The 17,217-nt window shown below is 44.7% G+C and overlaps 1 protein-coding gene and 1 long non-coding RNA gene across 4 annotated transcripts in view; one reads left to right on the forward strand and one right to left on the reverse strand.

Annotated features, from left to right (window-relative positions):
• Positions 1-17,217, forward strand: part of DIPK1C (divergent protein kinase domain 1C) — a 25,172-nt gene continuing 7,955 nt past the window's right edge. The window contains exon 1 of one of the 2 annotated variants that reach the window (XM_052704211.1): positions 1-78. In XM_052704211.1, coding sequence (XP_052560171.1) covers positions 1-78 — 78 coding nt within the window. Of the gene's footprint in view, positions 79-15,185; positions 15,397-17,217 lie in introns of those variants that run through there. The other variant, XM_052704210.1, reaches the window with a different exon arrangement.
• LOC128091198 (uncharacterized) overlaps positions 15,421-17,217 on the reverse strand; it is a 16,953-nt gene continuing 15,156 nt past the window's right edge. For both annotated transcript variants that reach the window (XR_008211290.1, XR_008211289.1), the window contains exon 6: positions 15,421-15,659. This is a non-coding gene — a long non-coding RNA (uncharacterized LOC128091198). The remainder of the gene's footprint in view (positions 15,660-17,217) is intronic.

Raw genomic sequence — 17,217 nt, forward strand, 5'->3', positions numbered from 1 at the left:
ATGCCTCTTCAAAGCATTCTACCGTTTGCACCACGGACAGCTTTGCTCTCCTCACCCCTACGGAAGGGCAGCACCCAGGTGAGAGCACCGCGCCACGCCGGGAGAGGCCCGCAGCCCCTCAGAGCACTGCCTGCTCTCACGCCGCGGTCCCGCCTCCGGGCCGAGGCCGCCCGCAGGACTCCGTCCGCGCTCCAGGTTCTCGGAGCGATACAGAAACTCGGTCGCGGCCGCTTAGGGGGAAGGAACGGGCAGAGCAGGCAGAGCAGGCAGGAGAGGCACGCGGAGAGCCGCCCGGAGGAGGGCCGCGGGAGCGGCCGGGCCGAGATAGCAGGCGGGACACCGCGCAAGGCCCACCGCCACGCCGGCAGTCCGGCCGGCCGAACCGAGCCGCGCCGCCCCGACACTCGTGACCCCCCGCCCGACACATCCGCTCACCGTTCTCACGCCGTCCCAGCTCCCCTCAGAAAGGCACAGCTCCGCCTCCGTGCCTTAAATACCCTACGGCCGCCCCGCCCTGCACCGCGTGGTGCACCGGCCGTGGCTCAGCAGCGGGGGCGGAGCGGGGCGGGGACGCGGGAGTCCGTTGTTGGGAAGGGCTCGCGTTAGGCCTTGCCCGGGCCCGGCCATGGGAAGCTTCTTCCTGGCCTATCCTCAGCCCCAGCAATGTGCTCTATAGCATCGTGTCACCTCACGCTGGCCTGTGTTGGTGGGAGAGCAGAGACACAAAGCTACTTAACCCAGGCATATTTGGCTTAGAAGCTGGAATAAACTTTCTGTCCACATTTTTTTATTTAAAATATGTACATACATATATATTTTTAAGGAAAAACCTTGCACGGGAGCAATGGGAAAGAAAGCGTAATACACACAAAAACAGCCACAAAGACAAACAAAAAACCCTGCTTCTAAAATGTAGACTGTTGCGTTTCTGAAGAGAATTGTATGATGTGACAAAAGATGCTGTTCATAACAGTGTGTCAGTGGACAGAGGAACAGCCTCTGATACTGATATCTGGATGTCAGTAAGGCTTTCCTTCCAAATTGGAATGATGTGGATTTGGTGGGTGGACTGTTGGATGGACGAGAAGTTGTGAGATCATATCCATAGAGTGGTGGTAGATAGGTCAATGTCCAGATGGAAATCAGGGATAAGTGGTCCCCAAGGGTCAACGCTGGGGTTCTTTAACATCTTCATTAATTACACTGACAGTGGAATCAAGTACACTCTCAGCAAATTTGCTGATGATACCAAGCTGTGGGGTGTGGTCAACACACCTGGGGGTGGGATGTCATTCAGAGGGACCTAGACAGGCTTTAGCCATGGGCCTCGGTGAACCTCATGAGATTCAGCAAAGCCAACTGTAAGATCTTGCACCTGGGTTGCAGCAAGCCCCACTACTGATATAAGCTGGAAGATTAAAGAATTGAGCTCAGCCCTGCTGAAAAAGACCTGGAGGTGATGGTGGATGGGAAGCTGGACATGAGCCAGCAGTGTGCCCTCACAGCTCAGAAAGCCAACCATATCCTGGGCTGCATCAAAAGCATCACCAGCAGGTTGAAGGAGGTGATGTTACCCTTTAGTTTGTGCTGGTAAGACCTCACCTGGAATACTGCATCCAGATGTGGATTCTTCAGTACAGGAGAGACAGAGCTGTTGGAGTGTGCACAGAGAAGGGCCACAAAAATTATTCAGGAGAGAGAACACCTCTCCTACAAGGACAGGCAGAGAGAGCTGGGGCTGTTCAGCCTGGAGAAGAGAAGGAAATTACCATGTATTGTATTAGAGAGTTTTATATATGCCTGTATTGATCTAAAATCCACAAAGGATTATACTGAAGATCAAACAAGGAAACAACACAGTGGCTTTCCTGAGTTTAAACAACATTTTTAAAAGACTGTGGGGCCAATTATCAGCTTTGAGAGCCTTATAAATTGCTTGTAAGGAAATGCAGTTTTATTTTACAAGGCTGGTATTTTGGAGGCAATGTACACAGAGACATGTTTAGAAAAATCTTTTGGCAACACAAGAGGAAGGAAGGATAGGAAAGTAGGACTGGTTTAGGAACAGAGGTTGACAAAGCAAAATATTTTATAATATATATATATGAAGATACTTAGCCTTCTCTGCTCTTACAGAAGCCATCTAAATATCTAAGCAGCTAAATAGTTTTGTTGTAAGCAAATCATTAGTTGATACTTGTGCCAGTGCTTTTGAATCAAAGGGGCATGTTGTGTGTAAGACAGCTGAAGCGACAGTAGTTGTGTAGGTGAGGGGCCAAAAGCAGAGCCGTGCTTTTGGAATAGCAGTGTGCATTAGCTCTGTGGTATAGCTGCAGTTGTGTACGTGCAGATGTATGGCACCTAAGAATCTCACATTTCTTAATTTCTTTTTCCTTTCTCTGAATTAATATAATTGCACAACGGTTGTTTTAGGGTGCTTTAGTGGGAAAACAAGAACAACAGCAACAAAAACCACAATAACAACAATTTGGAAGGCTATAAATTAGCTGTCTTCTGCCTCTTTATTTGTCCTGCTATTTCTCTATCTATTCCTTTTCATCTTTATCTTGGTACAGTTCTGCTCAGGTGGGTTACAGTCTCAGCTTTTTAAGCATCAGGCACTTACAGTGCATTAGGTGAACTCTTTGCTTGAAAGGAAAGATGTACGCAGATTCACAGAACAGTGCAGCTCTGTTTTACATGCTTTCCTCACACACAATAGTTTTCGGACTAGTGACAGTAAATCTAAAGCATTAGGCAAGTTGTGACTGATATTTAAGGAATTACTTGCTGATGGCTTTAATTCCTTGAAAACTTTAGTGTTCTACTTAAATCACTCCTATGTACGTGACTTTACGTATGCATTTTGACTCCATTAATACTGCCTACCTTAAATACTCTAATCTGAGGAATGACTTGAAAGCTTCAAGAAAATATTTTTTGCAGTCTTTCCTTTCGTATTTTCAGGCACATAAGATGGCATAGTGCATTAAGTTCTGCAGATTCTTGGTGGATTCACCGAGATTTTGTTTCTCTGTTTTCTCAGGTGCTTCCTACAACCAGCATTATAGACCTCATGAAATCAACTTAAGTGCCCAGGGCACACTTATAAGATAAAAGGAGCTCTTAGTCCTTAATCTTTTAGGATCATGATCCCTGGGTATATCTCACTCTCGCTGTCTTAAAAAACATTTCATTCCATTCTTCTGGAGTCTGAAAAACATTAAGATGCCACCAGGCTGTGTTACTGAAAGTACATAACTAACTTCATCTCTGTTGGACAGTTGCAGGCAGCTTGTTGTGGTCAATGGATTTATGTCCAGATGGAGTGACATTCCCCAGGTTCAACAAGGCCAAGTACATGGTTGGGGCAATCCCAAAGTTGTGTACAGATTGGGATAAGAGCTCCTTGAAAGAAATCCTGTGGGAAATATTGTGAACTTGGGGACTGTGATGGACAGAAAGCTGGAAGTGTGTGTGTCAGCAGTGTGTGCTTGCAGCCTGGACAACCAACTGCATTCTGGGATCCATCAAAAGAGGGCTGGCCAGCTGGGACAGGGAGGAGATTGTCCCCTCTACTCTGTCCTCATGAGGCCCCATCTGGAATACTGAGTCCAGGCCTGGGACTCCCAGCACAAGAAGGGTGCAGAGCTGTCGGAGGAGTCCAGGGGAAGAACACAGAGGGTCAGAGGGCTGGAGCATCTCCTGTGAAGGGACCTGTCTTGTTTAACTTGGAGAAGGCTCCAGGGAGACCTCATTGCAGCTTTCCATTACTTCAGAGGAGCTTATAAACAGAAGGGAGACTGACTTTTTACATGGTCTGATAGTGATAGAAAAAGGGGGAGTGGTTTTAAAATAAAAGACGGGAGATTTAGTTACTAGATATTAAGAAAAAATTATTTACTCTGAGGGAGGTGAGACATTGGCACAGGCTGCCCTAAGAAGCTGCGAATGCCCCATCCCTGGAGGTATGGATGGCCAGGATGGTTGGGGCCCTGGGTGCACTGGTGGGTGGCAGCCTTGCCCACAGCAGAGGGTTGGAACTACATGATCTTTAAAGTCCCTTCCATCCCAAGCCATTCTAGGATCTGTAAAATTTGTGTATGTTAACACCTTATACCAGACTTTGATGAGTTTTCTGTCCTTTCTGCAATCGGTTTCTGGCCAAGTATGAAATCTGGGACTAGAGAAGACTGAGACTGATATGTTTGGACCCAAGAAAAGGAAGTAAATTTGTGGACCAAATCCAATGATGGAATTGTGCAGCATTTGATGCACGGACTCAGATGTGAACGATCCAAATCATTTATTACAAGTTCTCACATCACTTAGACACCTTCACAAGTTTTCTTTTTCTAGCTTTCCCATCTGCCCCTACAACTTTCCATGTCAACAGAGCATCCTACAAACACTCTTCAACCTTTCATGCAGGAGCTTATCCAGTCAGAGCCGTGAGACGTTCTTTCTTCTTCTAGAGGTGTCCTTGGTTCTCATGCTGTTTACCTTGCTCCACAGCTGCTGCTCTGAACAGCTTTTCTTGTATTCCCACAGACTTGCAATCAGTTCTGCCCTGTTTGCTTTAGATGACTAAAAGTGAACAGAGCTATTGAATGCCTTTCTGTTGTCATTCCAACAATGGAAGCCTCACCTTTGCAAAACCAAGTGGCAGGAGGAATGAGGCCTCAAAGGCAAAACTCATTTTGAAGTAATTAATGAGTTGGATCCTCCCAAATTTCCTCAAAACAAAAACAAAAACAAAAAAAGGAAAAAAAGAAAAAAAGAAAACCCCATCCAAATACTCCTTTTTTTTTTTTTTTTAATAGATAATTAATCAGAGTAAGGGCAGATTACATTTGGCTTATGTAAACATTTATGTTTAGCTGAGAGAGTACAGTGTGGGCTGCCTACGTGACCATTTTCCTTGTCTGAATCCTGTTGGAGTGTCCCTTCATTGGACTATGCACCCAACTTTTGCTGTTGTGGACGAAAATAAGTCAAGAGGATTGCTGCAATTGAGAGAAGAACTAAAGTCAAGAGTCCTGGTGGTGTGATCTTTCTCACCCTTGCACAAAGGGGTACCAGTACTAAATGGGACTTGTGTCACTTGATAGCTCAAGTAATAAAAAATATTGAAGGACCTTTCCTATCCTCTCTATGCCTTCTCTTTGCCCCGCTGTTTATTGCACACTTTTTTGTCATCTCCAGTGTCCTCTCACTAGACTGAGCCTGTCTGGTGGAGGGTTTATATTGTCAGATCATATATTACCCTGTGACTCCATCCAGACCAATTCAAAACAATGTCCACACCAGCCTCCTATGAACTCCACAGCATGGGGTGGCTGTGTACCAAGCTGATGAACCTGCATGAACACAGCACTACCGGCTGGCTCTGAGCTTCTGTGCTAGGCTGACTTAGGTATAAGCCTGATAAACTCTGTGCCCTGAAATGGTGTATTGTATGCAAACCCAGGATTTGAAAAGATCTTTTTCCTCCTCATCGATCCCTTCAAACTTCTGTCTCCAGCCTTCTTGGTTTCTGGTTGATGCATAGAATCATAGAATCCTTTGAGTTGGAAGGGACCTTTAAAGGTCATCAACTCCCTTGCAATGAACAGGGACATGCACAGCTAAATCAGGTTGTCCAGGTCTTGATCCAGCATCTCCTTGAAAGTCTCCAGGGATGGGGCATCAACCACATCTGTAAGCAACCTGTTCACACCTTTCATCAAACCTTTCTGTTAGCTCTGTTAGCTCCTGTAACAACAAGAATTACTTTCCTGTTAAAAGTCACACTCAAAAGCTTCTTCAAATCCTGGGGTGTCTTTACAAAGTACCAAAACTTGGTTACTCTGCACCTTCAGTAGTTACTAACTCCTATACTGAGTCTATCGAGGACACTGCAGATCTTGAAGTCTTTCATCTTAGGCATTAATTTTACCCATAAACAATGAAAACACTAAGTAGAACACAAGGGTCTTGCTGTACCTTGCTGGATAACTCTTTGCTCCCTTTTGTTCAGCCTTTATTCAAGGTGGCTTGTTCCCTTTCTGCAAATGCTATTTTGCTGAGTCTGTACGCTATATTGCAATCTGTATTTTCTATATCTACTCGTCAGGATGCAACAGTTACAAGGTGGAAATGTAGGTAGCTGTTAGTAACACAAAATAAACCTGTAGGCTGGCTAACCTGCCTGCAGGGCTGGAGAGACTATCTGAATCTTGGAGAGTGGCAGAGAGCCAGGCATTAAGAAACTCATAAAGTTAATGAACAGAATGCCCAAATATGAATGTGCTTTTTGGCAGCGCACTCCACATTTCACTGCCCTAATGTTGCCCAGGAGCAATCGGGCTTTCTATTTTGGGGATCTTAGTCTCACAGAGGGCAGGTACAGCTCCCTCTGCGGATTTTGAGGCACAGATGAAAGAGTGGCTGGAGAGGCTGTTAGTAGATTGCTCTTCCCCAGTGCTTTGGAGGACTGGCTCACAAAGTGCAGAGCCAACACATCTTGGAAAGTCATTGAGTGGGCATGCCAAATGATCCCTTGTTTTGCTGAAGTGTTAGGCCAGATGTGCCAGTACTCTAAAAGGAGTAAAAAAATCCACCAGTGTCCCTTTATTCAATGTCTGCTTCTTTGTCTAAGTCACTAAAGCACTCTGAGCTTCTGCCTACTAGTATTGACACTCAGCATTAATTCATCAGGGCAACAGCTGAAACAGGAGTGGTGGAATATGTGTCATGTAATAAACAAGTGGAATAGACAGGCAAGCAAAGAGTCAAAAGCCCAGCTAGATGTGGTCTGACTGCAAATGAGAGTCACAGCCCCTGTAGACTGCCTCAGTCCAGAACTTTTCTTTGGAATGACCATAGATCTCAAATGCTGAAACCTTTACCCTTTTGTAACTTAATCTCTACTGCCTTTATTTTATCCCAGCTTTTCATCCCAACACAGTGCCCAGTTTATCCTCACTGAAAGTGCATGGAACATGCTGTGTGCATGAGTAGATGTCACTTTCAATTTCTTCTTGGATATATTTTGGAGTGTTGGAAGACTTTATTTCAGTCTTTTATTAGTTGTTGATTTGCCAAAGTGAAAGAGAAATATTAAAGAGACTTGGCCAGTGCTTCATGCACTCCTGAAGGAAATGGAGCTGAAGTGTTTCCCCAGATGGAATTTTCCTCCAGTGTTGCAGCTCTGTAGGAGTTTTCTTTGGTGCCTGTTGTGGCTTCGCGGTGGTTCTTTCCCCCACCCTTTGGTGGATCTCCACACCTCCCAGACTCAATATCACATCTAAAACAATGTAATCCATTTTCTATTGAGATATTTGCTACAAGATTTTTTTAGATAAGAACGTACGTGAGTTTCTCTGTGTTGAATTTAGAAATGTACAGGGATGAGGGGAACATGAAAACAAGGAATATAAAATATTGTGTAGTAATGGCAGCTCTGTGTATTCCTCCTTTTGTGTATCTTAGTATTAACTAAATCCAATGATACTGAATCAGAATTAAGCCTCTTTTTGCCAGAAGACCCTTACTAAGGGTTTGGAAGAAAGTATTTCTTCTACAAGACGTGTTGTCCTCTGATGAGAGAGATGATTGACAGATGCTTTGGTAGTAGATAAGTAAAGACTAAGAAGGCTAGAAATCAATCTTCAATCACTAAAGAATAGAGAGATTTTTTTTTAAAAAAAGAGAACAACAGAATCATACTGAAGAAAAATGAGAAAAGGCAGACAATAGGAAAAGATGACAGTGTCACTTCAAGAAAAAAGTAATGTCAAGTTAATGATTAGAAGTTCTGTATCAAAAGCTTCATTATAAAAAGGCATTTTTCAAGCTTGTACAAAGTTCTACTTTTAAGAAAAGGATTTTGATAATCCAATAAACAAATGCAGATATGCACCATGCCAAATCCAGCAGAAAACTGTCAGATGACTTCTGCTAAGCGCAGTGACCACTGACTCCAGCCCTTAACAAATGGCTTATTCAAAAGCCAAATGTGTTATTGCCCAGTACAGTACTTCTCAGTCAATATAGTTTCTTATCAAAAGACAGCTCACAAAAAGCAACGCGGCTGGTAGAAGGAGCTGACTCACTACCAGATTATAAAATATCATACAGCAATGATATTAAATCTCCTGAAAGACCCATCTACAGAGACAGCCATACACACTTTTGATGAGAAGCAAGTTATCCTCTCTGTTTATTCGTTTTTGTGAGAAGAATTGAATTGCAAACAGTCTACAAAAATTGTATCCATGGAAGAAGCTGTGGAAAACAACTTCTGAGTTTTCTGAGCCATAAGAATTCCACTTGAAGCCAAAGGCAGTGCTGCATTTCTTATGTTAGCTATTGGTATCTCTGTAGCCATAATTCCCTTTTAATAGGCCTGGCTATTTGTGGTTGATGGACGATGCCTCTATACAACAGGGAGAACATCATAAGGCGGTGATACAGCTGCTGCTCACTCAGCTAGTCAGGATCACTCACATGTAGTTCTTCCCCAGGAGAAACACAGAAGGGTAAGTCACGCTAACAGATATTTAACTTCAGTGTAGTTATGAGCAGCTTGTTGCAAGCAGTACTGCAACTAAATTGTCTACTTTTCTCTAAACAAATGTAATCCAACATTGAAGGCATGTAAACTTGCAATATACTACCTAAAGTAAAGCTAATTACTTGCAGAGATGGATAGAAAATTGAATTTCACTAATGGATCGTTTTGCTCCAGCCATTCATCATTCACAAAGAAACTGCAAAGAATGGTTTCAAGGAAACAACTGAAAGTAATTCAGTTTTACAGAACTGATATGGCAAATTATCCATGATTCTGCTGAATCTTCCTTTTTATTTTTTCCCCCTGCTTCAGATCTGCATTTGTACAAGAGAAATAAAGGAATGGACATACCCAAGTGTAAATGCTCTGTGATCTGTCATAGGTGATGCCCACATTTCATTTAATTTTATAACGTAGAGTGCTATAGTACACGGCCCTTGAGCCAAAAGAACAAAGCAAAATCATCAGGAAAAAAAATGCTATAAAATCAGATCGACGTCTGTGAATGGAGTAAAGCAGCTCCAGTTCTGTAAGAAACTTGAATGCGTAAATTACAAAGCCTTACAAGTGCAATATCAAAAGCGTCCACTTGGTGGTCACTCGTGCCTTCGATGACGATGCTTTTCCATATCCACGAATCAGTTATTTGGCTTTTGTGGCTCCAAGAGTGCCTGAACAAACTTGAGCTGCATTTTAAACACCACAGCAAAACAAGATGCAAGGGAGTGGGCCTTGGCTGTCCTAGATCAGCACTGTCAGTGAAGCAACTTTAAAACCTGCCTGATGCAAATTGCTAAAATAATTTCAGGAGGTCTGCAGCCATTGGATTGCACGGATTTTTATTTACATGACAATATGGTGACTCTCCTGAAAACATCCAAGCCATAGCAAAATCTTCTAGACCAAGACACTGGAATGTAATCCAGTCACTGAAATAGATGTGGCACTTAACTCTCTTACTCTTCTGAGCTACCACATATCTAAATGACTGCAGACCAGTGAATGCTGTATGTCCAGTGTATAACATAAGCTGCCTGGCTGAATGACTTCAGATCCCTGGTGTAAAGAACAGCACAACACAAGAGGCTGCAGGGAATTAGCTTATTGGAATTTTTCTCCTTTTTCTTCCCACATAACCTTACTGCAACTCCAGAATATTTCCAAAATTGCTTCAGAATCTCATAAAAGGAGTCTCCAAAGATCCAGATTCAGTGCCGGTACAACGAGATCACTGGGCCTGAATTTGGTGCAAAGCTTTGGAACCGCATAGAGAAAGAAAAGAATTGCAGCATTTCTGTCTTTGTTCTCCTTTCATACATTGCGGACAGACACGTCTCCCTTTCACACATTCTGGACAGAAGAACAATGTGCCACACACTGCCTGATTCCATTGGTAATAATTCCTCTGTGCTAGAGAAATTTTTTCTCAAGTCACTAACTCTAATCCCTCGTCTCCAACTCTGGCAAAGACAATTACACCTATAATTCAGCTTATAAACTGATTGAGCTGCATCTTACAGTTAATTAAGCTGTTTTTCTTATTAATGACTGGTGGAATGAGTGGACAAGGGATTTAGCAGAGAAGCACAGACAAGGCTGTGTTGAAAACCATTTTGGATATATGGACAAATATTCCAGAATATTTTTGCACCTTTGTTGTCTCATCTGTTCTGAAGAACTGCCACAGCCTGTTGCAGTCGCTGCCAAAATATCTCACTGGCTTTCTCAATGAAACTGGAGAAAAGTTGGTATGAAGTTAACAAAGAGATTAAGTGGAAGCGGATATATGAGAAGAGCAAGACAATTAAAAATTGCAGTGCAGAGTCTAAGCAGTAAGAAGGAAGAAGAAAACAAATGTATTTGGCCTTTATGGGTGGCTATGTCTAAGAAATACGTGGAGAAAGTGAAAACAGGAAAAAAATGTATTAGAAATTCCCTATAATATGCATGATAGAAAAGCTTTTTCTGTCTCAACACTTTCTCTTCTTTATATCAGTGCATCAATCCACATATTTCCCTTGTCCACAATGCTATATTCTCTGTACTTTATATTCTGCCCTTTTTCTGCTCCTGGTCTGCAGTGTGACCCAATAAACTCAGTGCATACTGATACAGTAGAATTTCTGCAAGGGGTTTGCAACATATTCTTTTTGATTAATGGCATAAATGAGAAAATACATTTGGATTCCTTTTCTGGAGTCAGTACTCTGCAGGGGAATTTCACTGCCTAAAGGACATGTTCAAATGTATGTCAGATCTTATGATGTTTTTCTGTTACTCAATCTCACCACAGCAAATCAGAAAGAAATATTCATGCATTAAAATTTATTTTAAGGTGCATTTGAACAGCACTTGAAAGTTTTCTGATCTTGTGGGAGGAAAGTGGGAGAGATATGTGTGCCCTGGACTAACCAAAATGTACCCTATTTCCAGAGACAAACTAGAGCCATTGACAGAAGGTGATATAATCAATCAAACAGAACTATAATTCCTAATAAACCAGTTTTACATTTCATTAACTTGAGTGCCAAGGTACTTCTTAATGATGGATTTATTTTTTCTTTTGATCTCTCCAAATTAATTAAGTAGTTAGGAAAGTAAGGACTAACAGCCTAATGTAGCCTGGGCAACACAGCTTCTATCTGAAGTCGACGAGAAAAATGTGGGCTCAGCAAATCCCCATGATGGGGACTCCTCATGGTCCCAGCTTGGCCATGCACCACGGCTGGACACCATGCCAGGCTCCTTCACACAGCCATGCCAGGGCATCTTGCTGCTGGGCGCTGCACCCTGCGGCTGTTCCAGCCCCGAGCTGTCACTGGGGATGTGCAATTTTCTGGTGAGACCAACGTGGTGCTGTATTTCTGTTCCAAGCTGTAATTCAAACTTTTTGGGGTAATTTAATTGGATAGAAATTGGTGTAATTATGCCAGGATTATTTTTACTGCCCTTATATTGCTAACTGAACTTCTACTAATTAATTTCCATCAAGCTTAGGTTTCAGTTTAAATGAGAAGAGGAATGTAGCTCCTTTCAGGAATGAAATGTCAAATAGCCGTATCTGAATGTATATAGAAAACAAAATTCCCCTGATGTAGGGGTCTTCCTGTTTCATTTTGCTTTATTTTCCTAAGGAAAATTGCAATGGAACAGAGGGACACTTAGATTCATATTTTTCAGCGGCTGGACTGGAGCTAACCGTGTTAGCCAGAAGATCCTTAAAGTTCATGGAAATCTAAAAGCCAGCTTTCAATTTTGTAGCTGGCACCTGATTGCTAGGAAAGAAAGGCTCCTGATCCTCAAACACCGAGGCTGTGATCTTTGACTGCATCCAAGTTTTCTGAATCAATTCTTGTTATGATCTGAAGAGATGCATATATGGATGTGTCTGTGTGTAGATACATGCATGTGAACTCACACACCTACAGTTACTTCATTGTTCACTCCTGCTGCAATCTGCAGGATATCTGAAACTTCAGGGACTGAGATACAAACCCTTTCCACTCTCTGAAGGCTGTATCAAAATCTGTTGTGGAGAGAGGGTGTCGTTTGCTGCAAATGCCTCATGTGGGATTTACCATAAAATTAAGCTGGTTGATAGTCCAGTGTGCCAAGTAACTTGCATTTACTGCATCGAGTTTCTTCCACCCAGGGCTCTTTAACTATTCTTTCTTAGTCTGCTTCTTTTTATTATGAGAAGTTCCATCATTTCAAAGTAGCAGAGACCTGTGGGTGAAACTATTTCACTTGTTACGTACAGCAGTTGTTTCCATTTTGAAGAGAGAGTTGCAGGCTCTTTGCTCCAAAACCCAGTGCACTTTAGCTGCTGCCTGGAGAGGAAATGCAGAGTGCCTCAAAAACCTACAGGTACTGCCTGAAGTTCCAACCAAGCTGATGCACCTGCCACCAGGAGCAGCCCTCACACTGTGAGTAAATGCAATCTAGTGATGTGTGGCCACAGGGTGAATCGCTTTGGCTGGCTGAAAGTTCATTTTTGCAGAGTTTGTTTTCTTCCAGATCAAGCAGCTGAGCCAGGTCACCCTGCTGCTAAGAAGTTACTAGAGCCGATGCAAGGAAGTAGCAGAAGCATGTGTCTGGGCTGAAAGTAGGGGAAGGACTGTCCCTTCAGCAACTATTTCCATGTAGAGCCCCTTATCTGTAACATCACGTTGCATTCTTGACATGCAGATGTGACACAGCCAAGTTGGCAGAACAGTTCTGTCTCGTGCCCTTCTGCAGGGCCCAGCCTGCTGCTCTCCTCCCTGCAGAGCTCCCCCTGCGTGCCTGGCTGCATCCCCAGCCACTCCGACTTTCCTACCTGCCTGAAAATAATCCTAGCAAAGAACAGCTTTGTGGGTTTCTTCTCTCTTAATGAGTTAAGTGAATTCAGTGGGCAGCAAAACACATCTTTTGCTAGGGGACAGGACTATGCAGCCATGAACAAGAGGAAAGCACAGAGGGAAAGGAAGAGAAGGGCACGTGCTTGGCTCTGTCAGCAGCAATTAGAGCACTCAGCTATGCCACCTGACCAGAGCTGAAGTCCCATGCTTGATCTTAGCTCAAAGCCAAAAGTAACTAGAATTTATTTTCAGAACAATGCAAATGATACATATATAGAACTTTATGGATGTGAAATGGTAATAGATTACGTCCTCTGGGGGAATACTGACACGGAGAGAAGCCAAGATCCGTGTTTTAAAAAATGAAATGGGAAAACAAATATAGTTTTGGTGCTTATGCTATTAAACAAAAAGCTCTGTGCCAAGCTGTACAGAAAAGTTCCCCTGCCACGTGTGACCCTCTTCCAGGTAGGACACAGCTCCGTCTCAGCATTGCTCCAGACACTGTCGCAGCAAATCTGCAGCTGTTTAATGGCAGCAGCAGCAGCCAGTGCTGGTTGGCTCAGCTTGTGCCCAGCTGGTCCTCTCTATGGGGGGACATCAAAAGAACCCTCCTGCCTTTCCCCACTTGCTGCCCAAAAAAATTTCAAGACGAACCCCCGAAATTTGTAGGAGAGCTTCAGAAAGTGTTTTGAATCAGACTGAGAAATAGGATTTAGTTTTCAGATAGTAGTCAGACTTCCCTGCTTGCTACATCCTCTGGAAATACACTGTATCCCTGTTGCCTCAAAAGGTGCCATTCTCTGAGTAGGATTCGAGTGTGAAATAAAATGTGAGAAGGATGGTCATAGACATGGAGGAGTGAAGTGGTAGGAGAGAGGAAACACAGCGGAAGATGTGACAAGGCCTCACCGCCATCCGAGTGAAAAATTTCCCCCTCACACCTAATATCAAAATCTCCCCTCTTTTAGTTTAAAACCATTCCCCTTGTCCTAGTGCTAGCAGACCATGTAAAACGTTGTTTCTCCTCTAATTTATCATCTCCCTTTAAGTACAAGCAGTCTGCCATGAGGTGTCCCCACAGCCTTCTGTTCCCCAGGCTGAACAAGCCCAGCTCTCTCAGCCGGTCTTCTCAGGAGAGGAGCTCCAGCCTTCACCTTACCACCTTAAATTAACAGACTAACAAAACGTGTCCCAGGGCAACTTACACAAGGCACACATTAAAATTCGCCTACTGCATTATTTTCTAGTTTTCAATCCATGAGGCAGATTGCTATTCTTATTCATTTGGGGAAATAATTTACTCTCCAAGTGTAACTACAATTCATCTTCCTGCTATGGGGTTGCAAGTAGCCTGACATAACTGTCCATACAAAGGAAAGAAAATGAATCTGGTCATTTCTTCACTATATCTGACAGCAAACCTGACTCAGACACCCTTATTTCTTTGCTCAGAGGGCGGTGAGGCGCTGGCACAGCTGCCCAGAGAAGCTGTGGTGCCCCGTCCCTGGAGGCGCTCAAGGCCAGGTTAGATGGGGCCCTGGGCAGATGAGCTGCTGGGGGGCAGCCCTGGTCGTGGCAGGGGATGGAGCTGGATGGGCTTTGGGGTCCCTTCCAGCCGAAGCCATGCTGTGATTATATGACTGCACCGATCTGCCTCCTACTTCCTCCGGCTGCCATGGAGCCGTGAGGCAGCAGCAGTGCAGAGCTCCTCGGCGGCTCGGGATGGGGCAGCAGAGCAGCAGGAGCTTCTGTGAGCAGCGCAAGGGGCAGCCCATCATAGGGGTAGCGTTAGTAAACGGGCAACCATCGCTGGCAGAATAAAACTGGCCAAAGTTACTGCAGAATAAACAACTTTTTTTCTTTTTTCCCATTCTTTTCTTTTTTACCCCTCCTATTTAACGGGAGCACTCTCCAAGAGCCGTCCATCTCCGGACTGCCCTTTTCAGAGTGTCAGGCAGCCGCCGGGATGAGAAGTTCCCACAGCAGCCCCCGCCCGCTTTCAAAACCCCTTTTATTCCCGGGTGCGAAACTTGGAGGGGAAGGAGGAGGCGGAGGGGGGGGGAAGCCGCCGAGCAGCTCCATCCGCGGTGGCAGGGGCCGCTTGGCACAGGGAGAGCAGACAAAAGAAGGCGGAACTACGTGGCTTCAATTCAAAAGGAGAGCTCCGGGCTCCGCGGGGACGGCACCGGCCCGGGGCGGGGGCGGCGGCCGCGGGGAGGCGGCGGTGGGGCGGGGGGCTCCGGGCGATGGACGCCGGCACGGAGCGGGGAGAGGGCGCGCTCGGGGTTGGAGCGGCCCGGCCCGGTGGCGGAGATGAGGGGCATCCCGGGCTGGAGGAGGCTGCGGCTCGCGGGCTGGCGCCGGTGCACCCTCGCGTTCCTCCTCGCCTGGGCCGCCGGCTGGGTGGTGCTGACCGCCCTGCTCTTTCTCCTCCACGGGAGCGTCTTCTCCGAGCGCTGCACGGATGAGGACGGCCACCGCATCCTGGCCAGGCTGGTACGTGCGCCCCGACGGGAGCTGCGCCGTCGGCTTCTGCGGACGGGAGGCTCCCGCAGCACCGAGAGTGGGTGCGCTGCCGGAGCCGCTCGGGAGCGGGCAGCCCGACCCGGAGTGCTTCGGTCGGGAAGGTGCTCGTAGAGAAAGCGGCTATTAGGGAGCGGTGCGCAGCACGAGCTGTCTGCCTCACGTCTGGCACATCGCAGACGCGGTGCCTCGGGATTCATGGAAGGATTTGTGAACATTCGTTAGCATCGAGAGACCTGAAAAAGAAAGAAATTAGAGCAGATTTTACGTTTGTGGAGGAAGCACTTGGAAAAGAGGAGCAGCATGCGTTAAGGCTTTGAGGTTGTTTCTTAACATATTTGTAGTGTCGTTGGTTAAAGGGAAGCAGAAAGGGAAAGGGAAGAAAAAGGGAAGGAGAAAGGGAAGAGAAAGGAAAGAGAAGGAGGAAGGGAAGGAGGACGGAAAGGGAAGGGAAAGAGAAGGAGAAGGGAAGGGGAAAGGAAAGGGAAAGGAGGAATGCAGATGGAAATGAAATAGTCTGCAGCAAGCAAGCAAGTATTGCTCATAAAATGCCCTGACGTCTGTGCAATAGAGGAGGAACAGTGGCTGACAATGCTGCATTCATCTGTGATCTCAAGGTGTGCAACCCAGTCTTCCCAAATGGCATTAGAAAGGGATTGTCCTTCTAGTGGAATAGTTAGAAAATGAGCTCAGCGTCACCATCAGCCCAGAGGTCTTTATACACCTCCCAATCACTGTGAGTCCCACAACTGTTGGATGTGCAGTTGGTTGGCAAAACAATCTGGTAGCTGTGGTATCACACCTCTTAAAACTGACTTCCAAGGGAAACTACATTGCCTGTCATCTGTACCATTTTCAGTAGGAGATCAGAATATGAGCTATTTTAAACAAGTGGGTGAAAAATTGCATCAGTATATGCCCTTGTAAGTGGTATTTCTAAGGACTGATGTCCGTCTTCTGAGTACAGTGTACCATCATGTGGATGTGTGTTGTTCTGGGATGGCCCAGGAAGACCTGTGCGTTTTGTAGAGGTGAACTTAAGCTCTTCCTAAGACTGCTTCCTCTTTCCTAGAACCAGTCCCAGTTTTGCTTATAATGAACAAACTCAATCGTACAGTGATCAATTTTCTTTTTCTCTGGAGGAGTTTGATGCCTCCCAAACCTTGATGAGTATTGCATTTATGTAGAAGTACATGATAAGAAGACAGAACTCAAGCCTCATAGATATACACCAAGTGATGGTGGTACAGTAAATTATATAAATTAATGTAAACTCTAGGTAAGGTTTACATTGATTTAAACTTTTACCCCAGCTTTCTTAGCTTATCTTGATGTACTGAGGTATTGAAAAATTATGCAGCCAAATTAAATAGAAACAGATGACAGAGTCCAAGCCCAGCTTCTATTTGCATTCTTGTGTTGTAAAGCTGCTTTTCTATATGGCTTTTTGCTTAGTATCACTTCCATATTTGGGGTTTAAAAGTCTGATACATAGTGGCCTTCAAAGGGCACCCATTAGGAAGATTTAAACTATCTCAACAGATCTCTGAGTTCAGCCATTAAGACAGAGATGTCAGTGTGGAGGACCAAGGACCATTCCTAGATTTCTTTGGATTCTAGTTCTCCTTTTTGTCAGCAGTCATTGTAAAGTAAATTCTTGTATGGTGAAAGTTGCAGTTAGGGAAAAGGTTCCTGAGCTGGTAAATAACAGAGGCCATCTTTAACCTGAATTACCTGTCTAAAAGTTTTCAGTCCACAAAAATGACTTTAATACATGCTAATATGCCGGGAAGC

The sequence above is a fragment of the Tympanuchus pallidicinctus genome, unplaced genomic scaffold, assembly GCF_026119805.1.
Source record: "Tympanuchus pallidicinctus isolate F22 unplaced genomic scaffold, pur_lepc_1.0 scaffold5, whole genome shotgun sequence".
Taxonomy (NCBI): Eukaryota; Metazoa; Chordata; class Aves; order Galliformes; family Phasianidae; genus Tympanuchus; species Tympanuchus pallidicinctus.